The sequence below is a fragment of the Quercus robur genome, chromosome 9 (genome assembly GCF_932294415.1).
Source record: "Quercus robur chromosome 9, dhQueRobu3.1, whole genome shotgun sequence".
In the NCBI taxonomy this organism is placed as follows: domain Eukaryota; kingdom Viridiplantae; phylum Streptophyta; class Magnoliopsida; order Fagales; family Fagaceae; genus Quercus; species Quercus robur.
The window spans coordinates 3,330,359-3,343,846 of NC_065542.1; the positions used below are offsets into that span (position 1 = coordinate 3,330,359).

The 13,488-nt window shown below is 37.0% G+C and overlaps 2 protein-coding genes across 2 annotated transcripts in view; one reads left to right on the plus strand and one right to left on the minus strand.

Annotated features, from left to right (window-relative positions):
• Window positions 1–13,488, minus strand: part of LOC126700431 (TMV resistance protein N-like) — a 168,240-nt gene that overhangs the window by 71,947 nt on the left and 82,805 nt on the right. The gene's annotated exons all lie outside the window — the stretch shown is intronic.
• LOC126700446 (uncharacterized) lies at window positions 10,418–13,205 on the plus strand. The gene is made up of 3 exons (XM_050398633.1): window positions 10,418–10,783; window positions 12,179–12,293; window positions 12,960–13,205. The coding sequence occupies exons 1-3, from the start codon at window positions 10,541–10,543 to the stop codon at window positions 13,031–13,033; spliced, it is 432 nt and encodes a 143-aa protein (XP_050254590.1). The 5' UTR covers window positions 10,418–10,540; the 3' UTR covers window positions 13,034–13,205.

The window sequence follows — 13,488 nt, forward strand, 5'->3', positions numbered from 1 at the left end:
GATAGATCATCAATGATGACTAATCTCCTCTAATAGTTTGAGACCTTAATTTTTGTAAATTAATCTCTTACAATGCCACATACCAAATAATATTTATCTATCTTTTTCTCTTAAAAAGAATATATAAAATTAAAATTTAGATAACAGATGGACTTGACTATGCATAGTCATATCCAAGTTAAAGTAAGTTTCTTTTTTAAAAAAATAATATTTTTTTTAGTTCTTTTTGTTTAAATTTATGGTTCAACTGTGATATTCAATCCTCTATATGAAATTAACCTTAGTTTAGTTAATATTATTCACCAATTTCTATATTTACATCAAATTAATGTTTACATATAAAAATGCCCCATATAAAATTTTCGTCTTAGGCCCCAAATTTTCTTGGGCCAGCCCTGCTGATATTCATCAACTTGTTAAACAACATTACTTAGGACATGACTATGAGCTGGTAAGGAAAATTGTCTTACAACTTTGTTTCTTTAGAGTAAAATTTTTCATGTTATATGTAATTTTCATCTTCATATGTACAATTATCTTTTAAATTTATAATAGAAGACAGATACCATCTTAAAGTTACATTGTTACAATGTGAACTGTTGCATCTCAATAAGATAAATTGTTTTCGCATTGAGGTTTTTTAATGACAAAGAATAACTGCACATATACAACTACTATCTTAGTGTATTATGATACTCACCACTATTTATGTTTCCGAACCTTGAATTGAAACTCACCTTGCAATTTTCTTCTCCTTCTGAGTGTTCTCACTTATTGAATGTCACAGTAAACAAAGTAAAACAAAAAAGGCGTGCAACATAAAGAGAGAGAAAACAACAAAATTTGATTTGAGGAAAAAAAAAATCACTCGATGACAATTGCAACCAGAGATATAACTAACATACTAGCCGTTGTAACTCTAACAGAATTAACAGAATTTACAAATAACGTGGAGCCAATGAGGCATTGACATCTGGCAAGGACCAACAATGACAAAACAATGTTGCTTCGTAAAATAACAGTAGTAACTGAAGACAAAACGTCGTCGTGGCAATAAATAAGAAAAGCAATGCCATTTAACTCAAAGAGCCATAAAATTCAAAACAGGAACTTCCGTGGTGGGCTATTCATGTTTTAAAGAAGAATCCTGAACAATTACTAGTACTACTCTACTAATTTTCTTGTTAAATTTAAGAATGGGCATTGGGTTTTGGAATCAAAGAGGTATAGTTAAGTGCAAGCATGCACATCCTCAGTGAGGTCAACAACTCAGTTGTTTAAATAAAGTAGGTGTGAAAGCGAGCAGTGAGAAAAGAAAGACAAAAAATTATTCAACTATGTTAAACAAAACGGAAGATAATTATGAGAGAATAAAATGTTAGCCGGGGCAAAGTTTGTCGTCGTCAACATAAATAATAAGGAATTTCTCACTAAACAGCAAAATGTAATTTGAATATTCTGTGGATTTCTATTTTGTTCTAAAGAAATTAATGATTTTGGTGGTGGATTTGAGGCATGATATAATGACACAAATTACAAAGGAATAAAAACAACAGTAGAATAAAAATATACAAGATTAAGAGAGTGCACTGCGTATTATCGAAGCTAATGTTCATAAAGAAGTAAGGAGCAATGGTTGCTGGAGATTGAGGCTCTGCCAGAGGATGATTGTCCATTTGTCCGAACCCAAACATTTCAACTATTCCTAAACATCTGAATGTCCTCCATCAGCTCTGCCACCACCTCTTTGTTACTTCCATTACCCTGCACATTGAAATCAAACTTTTACAATACAAGACCATATTAGTGGCAAAGAAAGGCTCTTTCTTCATGGTTTTCTTGTTCTTATAAGTCCAAATATACCATAAATAGAGAGAGAGGAAAAAAAAAAAAAAAAAAAACAATGAGAAGTACTTTAAGATCCCCAAATCTCCCTCTCTTTGTCCATCTCTTCAACAATGCCTGAATCAAATAAGGCTAAATGAAATCAGTTCTAATGTACTGATCAAACCAAACCAGATTTCTCTAGATGAAAAGAAAAAAAAACAAAATATGGTCTTTCAGTATCTTTGACTCAAAGAACTAAGTCATTAGATGCCTTCTCAATTTTGCCCTCACAATAAGAAAATTCAATTAAATTCTCCAACGAACAATAATCATTTTACAAGGTAATTGTAACCTATATAACTGGTTCCAAAGCTCTGGGTCTTCACTTATGGTTGTGCCAATAAGATTAATAAAAGGACTTGCAAGCTGCTGCCCTGTTTTTTTTTTTTTTTAATCACGTTTTATGTGGTTGTAATTTGAAAGGTTTATCGGTCATTTTTTATTAAATATATATTAATAACAGCATCATTTTAAGTTTTACTAAAATAATTTTAAAATAAATTAATCAAGATATATATATATATATATATATGTAAGCCCAACTTGAATAAAAAAAATAACAAATAAATAAATAATTTATTGTGGACCTATATATATATATATATATATATATATTTTTTGATAGCTATGGACCTATATATATTATTACACAGAACCAAACTGAAACCAACCGATATATATTATTATAGGTAAAATACATTGAAAAAATGTATGTGTGTTTTCCAGGCTCCTGTCTCAGGTTCTAATGTTCACAGATGGCTATAAAAAGCCCAATAGCAAAAAGTCTAGAAAATAAGGAAAGATAAATGAGTCAAAGCAAAACGGAACGGTTTGAACCAAATTCACATCTGTGAGAGACAAGATAGGATGCACGTCAGCACATGTATAGTATAGATAAGGCCATATGCCAAAGCTAGGTCTCTTGTCTAAAAGATATCAAGAGAAGTGCATAATAGTGCATATAAACTCAAATATGGGTACATTGCTAATCAACATGGAACTCCAAGAATTGGACACACTATAAGGGCTAACATGTGAAAATAACTAGATCTCCATTCCCCATTTTTGCACCATCAATTTTGAGTTGCACAAGCATTGACAAATCATTTGGTTTAAATAAACATTTACAATTACAGCAATTTTGAAAAGATACATTCCCATATTTTATTGCAAATAGCTTAAGGGGAATCTAAATACTAAAGTGCATCTAGATTCCCCCAAAACCTTATTACACCAAAAACTAATTTGGTGACTTGACCTAAGCAATCATAATTAACTCACATTTTTGGGGGAACTTATAGATTAGTATTTTTTTAGGAACTTATATAGATTTAAAGGTATACTTATAGTTACATATGCATGCATTAAAGTTCCAAAACATCATATTCATGAAAAACAACAAGTCCAAATGTACAAAAAATTTTGCAATTATCAAAGTAATTAGATAAGTAAATAAAAATAGGACCCATGTAAGAATCAATAAAAACCTGACAAGTCTTTTTTTTTTTTGTTTTAAAAGGAATTATTATTAATAAACAACTAAGCCAAAACGGCTAAGTTAGAGGCAACAAGCCTACATACACTATCCCCTTTAGTATCAAAATACATAAAGTTTGCTATTACATCAGATGGGGGATTATCCCAAACAACAAAATTTTCCTGCATCGCTCCTCCAAGCTTAGCCATAGCATCCGCCACTCTATTCGCTTCCCTAAAAGCGTGCTTCACCCTGAAGTGCTGAAGCTTTCCCAGCAGCAACCTACAGTCAGCCAGCAAGGAAGAGTAAAATGCATTAGAGGGAGAATTGGACTGCATTAGCTCCACTACCACCTTGGCATCTAATTCAATCACAAGCTTCTGCACTCCCATCCGGACAGCCAGCAATAAACCATCCCTTAGAGCCCAAAATTCTGCTGTAATGCTAGTTGTGAAGCCAATAGACCGAGCAAAGCCTCTCACCCATCTACCCTCACTATCTCTAATCACTCCCCCACCTCCTGCTCTTCCCGGATTCCCAAATGCAGCCCCATCAGAATTTAATTTAAACCATCCTAATGGAGGTCTTTCCCACCTAACACTACAAATCACCATATTCTTCTGGCACCTAGTCTTACCCACACAATAATAATATTCCAAGGCCTGATTTTTACTAACATTATGTAAGTTTTCATTAACAATGCTATTATTGAACACCACAGAATTTCTATGTTTCCACAAGTTCCAAATAGCAAAGGAAAAAACATAAGACCACGGCACAGAGGAGAAATGCAAAATCTTACTTTGGCAATTAACTTTTACCCATTCAAACCAATCCACACCAGCAAAGGAACTAACCATATCATGGGGAACTCTAAGTTTAAACCAGAAATTTTTAGCCACCACACACTCTTTCAATAAATGACTAATTGTTTCCGGGAAATTTTTACACAAAGGGCAGCAGCTCTCCCTTGTTATTCCCCTCATAGCCAAAACTGATCTAACAGGAAGACTTTCATGCATACACAGCCAAAGAAAATGAATAACTCTTGGTAACATATCTAACTTCCATATCCATTTCCCTTGGAAATTTGTCTCCTCTTGATGAGAACCATTCAGCCAAGCATAGGCTGAATTAGTAGAAAATTCTCCATCTTTAGTATGCTTCCACATGATCACATCTTCTCCTCTTCCAACCAATTGCCTTGGAATGGCTATAATCCTTTCTTTAATAAAAACCGGCAACTCAAAGGAAATAGCATCCCACTTCCACCCCTGTCCCGAATCCATAAAGATCTCAGACAACCTCATCTCCATCTCTCTAGCAGTCAACGGCCCTTCTATCATTTCTCTCAATGAGCATCCCCTTATCCACCTATCCTCCCAAATCTTAATTCTTTCTCCATTCCCCACCCCCCAGTAAATACCCTCCAAAAAGGTTTGAAATCCAGCTTTAATTGCTCTCCAATTAGGAGAACAAGTCAATTTATCCGAATCTCTAGCTCTCTTCCTCTCCGTTGAACAATACTTCTTCAAAATAACCTTTGCCCATAGACTATCTTTTTCCTAATTCAGCCTCCAATTTAGCTTAGCTAATAACGCCAAGTTCTTGAATTTCGCGGCTTGTATTCCAAGTCCTCCCTCTTCCTTTGGCCTAATTATCTTACTCCACCCTACCAAATGAAGTCTCCTCTTTTCACTCGTTGAACCCCATAAGAAATCCCTATTGATTTTATCTAACTTGTCACAAAGGTGAGCAGGAAGGGCAGCGGCTTGCATAACATAATTTGGGATAGTAGACATAACTGAATTCACTAACACTGATCTGCCTGCAAAGGAAAGGAATCTAGTCTTCCAACCAGCCAGCTTGCTCATAACTCTCTTCACAATAAAATTCATTCTATTCCTTGGAACCCCTTTATGTTTGATTGGGAAACCAAGATAATTCCCAATATTCACCGTGGCTTGAATGCCCAACCTTGAGCAGACTCCGCTCTTAACTTCAGCTTGCACATTAGGGGAAAAATAGATTCTTGACTTCTCCATGCTAACTTTTTGACCCGACTCCTCACAAAATTCATCCAATACTTCCGCAATAGCTTCACAACCATCCTCATCAACTTTAGCAAAAAGAAGTAAATCATCTGCAAAAAAGAGGTGGGAGATACCAATATTTTCTCTCGAGGCTCTCAAAGGCTTCCACGCTCCCTCCATACATTTCTTCTCAATTAAGTGGCCTAAGTACTCCATACACAAAATGAAGAGGTACGGTGACAAAGGATCTCCTTGACGAAGCCCTCTTGAAGGATTAAAGGCTTTCAACTTCCCACCATTAAACAAAATAGAAACCTTTGTGGAAGTGACACAACTCATTATCACCTTAATCAAATTATGAGGGAAATGGAAAGCAAGTAGGGCTTTATGTATAAAACACCACTCCATTCTATCATATGCTTTCTCCAAATCAACCTTAATTGCCATATACCCCTCCTTGCCTTTTTTATTATCCAAAGCATAGAATAACTCTTGAGCAACAAAAATGTTATCTACTCCTCTCCTTCCCTGCACAAAAGCTGTTTAGATAGGGGAAACAAGCTTATTAAGGAAAGGTTTTATTCTCCCCACTAGAATCTTAGAAACTATTTTATAAACCGAGTTGCAAAGGCTAATCGGTCTATAATTATTTAGGGACTCAGGACATTTACACTTCGGAATTAACGTCACAAGAGTCTCATTAAGCTGGTCCGGGACAATACCATCCCTGAAAATCTTTTTCACCTCCTCACAAACAGAATTCCCCACCTCATGCCAAAAATGCTGGTAAAAGCCAGCATGAATCCCATCCGGTCCTGGAGCTTTAAATGGCTTCAAAGCCCACAAACCACTCCTCAAATCTTCGTCCACCACTTCCCTTCCCATCCAACTCCTCTCTGCTTCAGAAAGAAAAATACCGGAGAACTCAGAAACAGCAAAGCTTCTAAAGGACAACTCAAACCCCGTGGCATAAAGCTTCATAAACCCCTTTACAATATGCTCCTTCACCGCCTCTTCCTCAACTATCCATTCTCCCATACCATCCTTCAAACACCTAATTTTATTCCTATGCCTCCTCACTACCGTATTCATATGAAAGTAAGAAGTGTTCCGGTCTCCAAATGCAGCAGCATTAATCCTAGACTTTAGGGCCCAAAACTCCTCTTCTTGAAGCAGAATCGAGGAATATTCTTCAATAAGATGGTCTTCTAGCCTCAAAAGAAATTCAGTAGGATTATTAGCCAAAGCCTTTTGTGTACCATTCAACCTGGCTAGCACTCTTTTTTTCTTCGCAAAAATATTACCAAAAACCTCAAAATTCCATTTCTTCGCCTTCCTAGTAAAATTAGTAGTGGCCACTTCTAGATTAGCACCTTCCGGCCAGGCTTCTCTAACTATCCTAAAGAAATCCGGATGATGTAACCACATAGTCTGGAAACGGAACGGTCGCTCCAAACCATTATTATTAGGTTTCCATAATTCTATCAAAACAGGATGATGATCCGAGAAAGTTCTAGGGAGATGAGTTACTACCGCCTCAGGGTACAAAATTCTCCAAACTGGATTGGCAAAACATCTATCCAATCTTTCCAAAATCAAGTCTGAAATTGGCCTTTTATTAGTCCAGGTAAATTTAGGTCCAGCGAACCCAAGGTCTACAAAATTACACGAATCCAGACAATCTTTAAATTCGAGTGCTCTATTTAAATTAATTTGGTTCCCCCCAAATTTATCCTCCCCACCTAGAATTTCATTAAAATCCCCAATCATTAACCAAGGAAGATTATGCAATTGCCCAACCTTATCTAAATTAGACCACAGGATTCTCCTCTCAGCTAAACGAGGACTAGCATAAATCGCTGTAAATAACCAAGAAAGGTTTGATGCACATACCTTTACCGTTGCATGTATTTCCTGTTCTGTAGCAGATAACAGATTAACTTCTGCATCTTCTTTTCTCCACAATATCCATAATCCGCCTGCATACCCAATAGTTTCCGTGGTGATGAAGCCATCAAAAGGAAGAGCTTCAATTATCTTCTCAGCTCTGCTACCCCCCACTCTAGTCTCTGTAATGACCATTATCGACGGCCTATGATTAACAGCCATTTCAAATACCCTCCTCTTAAAATCCGGGTTTAATGCACCTCTGCAATTCCACATTAAAATGTTCATCTTCACAAACTGACCGATCGGAATCTCGACACGACTAGGATTCATCATTGCGGCTTCCACCATACTCCATCCCAGCCTCCTCAACAATTCCTTCGAGTGCTTCCACTCCGGTTTCCATATCAACATGTGCTTCAATATTCCCATCACCTCTTCCTTGCAATTGATCAACACATTGCCCTCTTCCACCGGGATGAGAATTTGAATTAACTTCAACATTGGATGATTCCCCATTAATGCCGTAGCCAAGCCCCTCTGGTCCACTAATAACCTTTCCTGAATCACCCATCCGGATTCGTCGAAGTGTGGCATCACCGATGGCCTTCTCTGCTTGCTCAAGGCTTCGGACTCCTCCCATGAGATTAACGGCACGTCCGTTATGAAGTTCCACCATGGGTTGACTGTGAAACCCCAAGCTGGATGATCCAGCGCCAATCTCCCTGTTCTGCGACTCTCCGGAGTTATTGGGAATATTTCCTTCCACGCCGGGCCCCACTCCCCTTCGCACCATTCCAGGTTTGTCGTCGGAGACGCCCTTATTTGGTGAATAACCTCTTCTGGAATCTCCACCAGCTTGCTCCGCTGCCAGACTGCCCAACCGCTCCTTCTCGGATTGCAAGGCGGACTGGTTCGACCCAAACTGAACCCCTCCATTCTCTATTAACTGCAGATTTTTTGAGGACCCAACTCCCTGAGAAGACACTGAAGAAGAAAGGTATTGCCTCTTCAAAGACTTTTTACCCTTTCCTCTGTTGCTTCTATTAAATCTGTTACCTGTTCCCGATACACCCAGCTGAAGCTTCCCATCACTTCTAATCACCTGCTCTCCCTGCTTCGGACAAGACGCACTAAACCTCATCTCCAGATTTTCAAAATCTTCATTCGGTGCCATCACATGGTCTAGAACGTTTCTCACAGTACCAGCTTGCACAGACTGAGTGGATTGAGTGGACAACACCTTATCTTTACTTGGAGTGACTGAATTACCCTCAAATATTATACCCTTTTGGACACTCATGCCCCTAGAAGTACCAGCCTCTTTAACGTCATTACCAATGGACGATCTAGGCCGTCTGTTTCTAACCAAATTCTTTTTTCTTGAAACCAACATCCACGGTCCAAAGTTAGGATCAGACTTAGTTTCCTCACTGACTTGATTCGAATTTTTCTTAGCTCCACTATCCTCAGACTTATCTTCCTCCTGAGACCTGTTCGGACTCTTCTCTTCAGCTCGCCCATTTATTTCTTTTTCCTTAATCTGATACCAGCAATTCTCCTTTTTGTGTCCAAGCCTCCCACAGCAAAAACACAGAGAAGAAATACCTTCGTATTTAACCGGTTGAACCAATCTTCCTAACTTGATGGAATTGATTAGGGGCTTGTCCAGATCAATCTGTATACAGAGCCTTGCATAGCTACCTCTTGATCCGGTGGCTATGTATGAATCAATACGAAGCACTGGGCCAATAGCACTGCCAATCTCCTTCAAAACTTCCATGTCATAGAATTCAATAGGTAATTCTGGAAATCTCACCCAAACAGCAACAGATTTAAGATAATCATCTGAGGCTCTGAAGTAAGGTTCCCAAGGCTTGATGGCCAAGAAGTGCTCACCAATAAACCAAGGACCTCCACGAAGCACTTTATCATAATCATCTGGACAATAAAACTTTATCAGGAAGTAGTCCTTTCCAAGATTAACACAGTCCATCCTAGTTGCAGGTTTCCATAAAGCATTCAGCTTGAATGTGAGATAACTGAATCCCACAGTTCTACCAAAAACTTTCACAATTAAAGCCTTTGACCATGGGGCCCTTATACGCGCCTTAGTCTCCTTAGTCAACTTCACTTCTACCATTCCTTCAATGAGTGGTTCCACTTCTGTATCTGATTCCTCTCCATCATCCCAAACATTATCCAACTTGAAAGCTTGCTCATAGGCTCCAGGAATGTCACCCATAAGCCTATCCTTATAACTAGTAGCATTCCTAGGTGGATTTATCTGATTATCTACACTGCTTTCTTTAGGCCTCGTTTGGGAGGAGGGAATGGAATGGAATGGAAAGGAATGAAAAGAATCATTTTAGAATATTCTTCCATTCCCTTGTTTGGGAGTTTTAATGGAGGGAATGGAAAGCTCATTCCCTTGTTTGAGAGTTTAAGTGGGAGGGAATGGAATGGATAGGAGGGAACACTCATTCCTCTCTATTCCCTTAAAACCTCAAATTTTCATTCCCCCCAAAATTGGGAGGAATGGGAGGGAATGGAATTAAATTTAATGATTTTTTTACTAAAACTCCCAAAATACCCCTATATATTCAACTCTTTATTTTAAAATAGGGGTCTAATAGTAATATTATCAGAAAATGATTCCATTCCATTCCCTCCATGTTGCTCCCAAACAAGATTAGTTACATTCCATTCATTTTCATTCCTTTCCATTCCTTTATTTTAAAACATCCAAACAAGGTTACTTAATTCCATTCCATTCCATTCTTTTCCATTCCTTTCCCTTACTTAAATTTAGTTCATTCCATTCCATTCCTTTCCATTCCCTTATAATCATTCCATTCCTATCTATTCCATTCCCTTATAAACTCCCAAACGAAGCCTAAATTTCTTTACACTTCTTCCCAATGCATCTTCTTCCTCGCTTGATCTCGGTGGTTCATTGCAGTACTCAACTTCCATATTCTCTCTCTTTTAACCTGACAAGTCTACTATTTTGAAAATTGTTGTATCTGTAATATTAAATCATTAAACTTCATCAATTAGATGCCCCTAACCAAACATGAAGCTTAAAGACTATAACTATTCCCTTTTATTTAAAGGTTACACTAAACAGGAATGGGCTTTAACCTAACATAGAATGCAAGCAATAATAACCCACCTAGCCAAACACAAACCTTATCACCTATACAAACAACACTGCACCTCTCTCTCTCTCTGTGTAAACTCCGATTGAATAAAAATGGCAATTGGGAAGAAGAAGTTGATGTCATCGGCGCCATGGAGGGGCGAAGAGGAAGCCACTGAAGAGTTCCAAGACGCGAAGCTCAAAGTCACAAAGCAGCAGCCTGGAGCCGAGTCAGTGATGCACGTGCCTCGCAAGAAGAAAGACAAGTCCAAACGCCACGACCATGACGATTGCGATGATGATTCCCTCGTCGAGATTGACCCCCAGCTTCGCTACAGCTTTCAACGTAACTACCAGGTCTCTATCTTCTTGATTTTCATTTTTGTTTCTTGGTTTTTTTTTCTTTACCCAGTTGAGAGAATTCTTGATTTCTTGCTTTAAATTTTGTTTCTTTGGTTACCCAATTCTTATTTTCCTGGCCACTTGCTTTAAATTGTGTTTCTTTGGTTACCCAGTTGAGAAAATTCTGGATTACTTGGTTTAATTTGTGTATCTTTGCTTAACCAATTCTTTGTTTCCTGATTACTTGCTATTGGTTGTTTAAAGTTCATGTCTTTGTCATTAGTAGTGTACCCTTTTGCATTGTTGGGGGATTCCTGGTTGTTCTCAATTGTGTGCTTTAATAGATTTGAGTTATATGTTATATGAGAGATTTTTAATTTGTTTAAGGATGAATGGGGAATGTGAGCTCCTACCAGTTGGCCAATGTGTTGCAACTCTATGATATCTCTGGGTTAAACTACTCAAAACCTCAGTATTACTATAATACGCCAAATTAGAAATACAACTGGGGATAACCCATTGTAGTAGTGGTTGATAACTTCTACCCAGCAGGGAAAACTGAAAGCAGAAGGAAAGAAAGAAGAAATTTATTCTTGTAGTGGAAGAGAACTTTTACCCAATATAGGGTTTCAAGTTGATAGAACATGGCTGGTCATTTTGTTTCAAACAATTAGAGTAATAGTTAAATGATTAAGCTCACTGTTTTCTAACAGTTTAAGCTTTTGTGACATCTGATAGTTTATTATAGTATCAAATTAGGTGGTCTTGAGTTAACCCTATCTTTGTTCTACCCTCTCGATTAAAAAAAATTCACAATCAAATCTGTTGGGCTCTACTTATTAAAGGGGAGTATTGACCCACTTGTGAGAGAAAGTGTTGTAATAATGGTTAGATGATTAAATCTACTATTTCTTAATTGTTTAAGCTTTTGTTATAAGTGTTAAGGAAATTAACATGAGGTTGAAGCTTCTTATTATTGAAGCTTCATATAGTTGATTCTTAATATGGTTGAAGCCTCAGTTTTGTGAAGTGAGGTTACATATTTGTGCCTTCTATGATATAGATCACTGAAATTGATTGAGGGTTTTTTTTTTTTGTGTGTGTGTGTGTGTGAATGCCATCAATATCCACATTGTTATTATGGGCAAGGGCATGTCTGTAGGATGTATATCAATTAATTGATATAGTCTTTATTGTCATGTTCTGTTTTTCTGTTGCTTGAGACTTTTATAGCCTATCCATCACTCACTGCTAGGAGTTATTCAGTTTACATCTATGTTTGTTTGGCTCTCAATAATATCTTTACTCCTCTTTTCTTCTTCCATCTGCTGACTTTGTATAATTTTGCATCTAAATCCGTTCATAATTGAGTTTGTGATATGATACTTCTTTTGAGTTTTGTGTATGCAGTTTCTTCAACGAGTATTTAGCATTGACACCATTGTGAAACCTCTTCCACCTGCCATGGCCTACAATGTTTCCCGCAACTTGAACTTCTTCAGTCGCATTTTCACGCAGTTTTTTGGTGAGTATTGATTACTTTGTGCCATTTATGGGTAGCAGAGAAGATGGTATATATTAGAAATTCTATAGAACAAGATAACGATGTCACTCTTAATTACTTTTGAGGGTTCTTTTTCCTAGTCTTCTTTTGCAGCTTCTGTTTTTGCTACTTCTGGCTCTTTTATTTTTCATTTTCTAGTAATCTATTTGTTTCACTGAACCTAGAGTTGTGCAATTTCTGGAGCATAATGAGTATGCTTGTGGAGCGTCTGAACCTTTTTTCAATGCATATGCTATCAAGTCTATAACTTCACTGGAAGTTACAATGGGCTTGGCTCCTACATCTTTTAGAAGGGCTAAGAAATATAAATTCAGGGAATACAACTGGTTTAGAGAGATTTTCAATGTCCAATCAAGTATTTTACCTTGCAAAACTTTTAAACTCAGAATTGGTAAAGACATTTCACCTGAGTCTATATTTTGGTTTGATCTTATAGCTAACTTGGTCTCATGATTGCATCCAAGTTCTTTGAAAGTGAAAAAAAAAAAAATATATATATATATATATATATTGTTTCATGTGATCAAACCTTTGACATGTTCCCCTTCCATTAATGCATTGATGATTGTTATAGAATAGCTGATTTTTCGATTTGTAATGTAGTTTATGTGATTTGTTGTATTGCAGATCAAGAAGGTATAGCAAATGCCCAAAAATCGTTAGGGATAGGACAGGAAGAGAAAGCTCGTCGTGTTCGTTGAAAAGAGATTAATAAAAAAGGAAAAGGAAGGGAGGGGGGGGGGGGGGGTGTTAGGATTTAGAAGGCAGTTGAAGGCTTATTGCTGATTTTAGATGTAACTGTTTAAAATTATTTTTAATATCTGAATATTTCTTTTTTGGAGAATCTATAATATCTGAAGATTGAAAATGTAATCTAAAAATTCAGTGGAACCCCTTCGTAAAAAATTTTTACTTTGCGAATGGAATTGCATCATGAGCTATATGAGAGTTTCAATAAGTTCACTGGTGATATTTATTGAAAAAAAAGAACAAGTACTAATGAGATTTCTTAATATGTTTTGCCTAACCTTGGATGAAACCAAATGCTCATGTTTTTGCAGCATGGCAGAAATTAACCATTTTTTTTGCTTGAAAAGACTAGGTGATTTTGCTTAGATCCTTTTAAATTGGAAATCAATTAAGCAAATTTCAACCT

Excerpts from the sequence above, each read along its gene's own strand:
- LOC126700446 (XM_050398633.1), top strand. The coding sequence starts at position 10,541 with ATGGCAATTGGGAAGAAGAAGTTGATGTCATCGGCGCCATGGAGGGGC. Across the intron at positions 10,784-12,178 it reads GCTTTCAACGTAACTACCAG|TTTCTTCAACGAGTATTTAG; the intron begins GTCTCTATCTTC and ends TTGTGTATGCAG. Across the intron at positions 12,294-12,959 it reads CATTTTCACGCAGTTTTTTG|ATCAAGAAGGTATAGCAAAT; the intron begins GTGAGTATTGAT and ends GTTGTATTGCAG.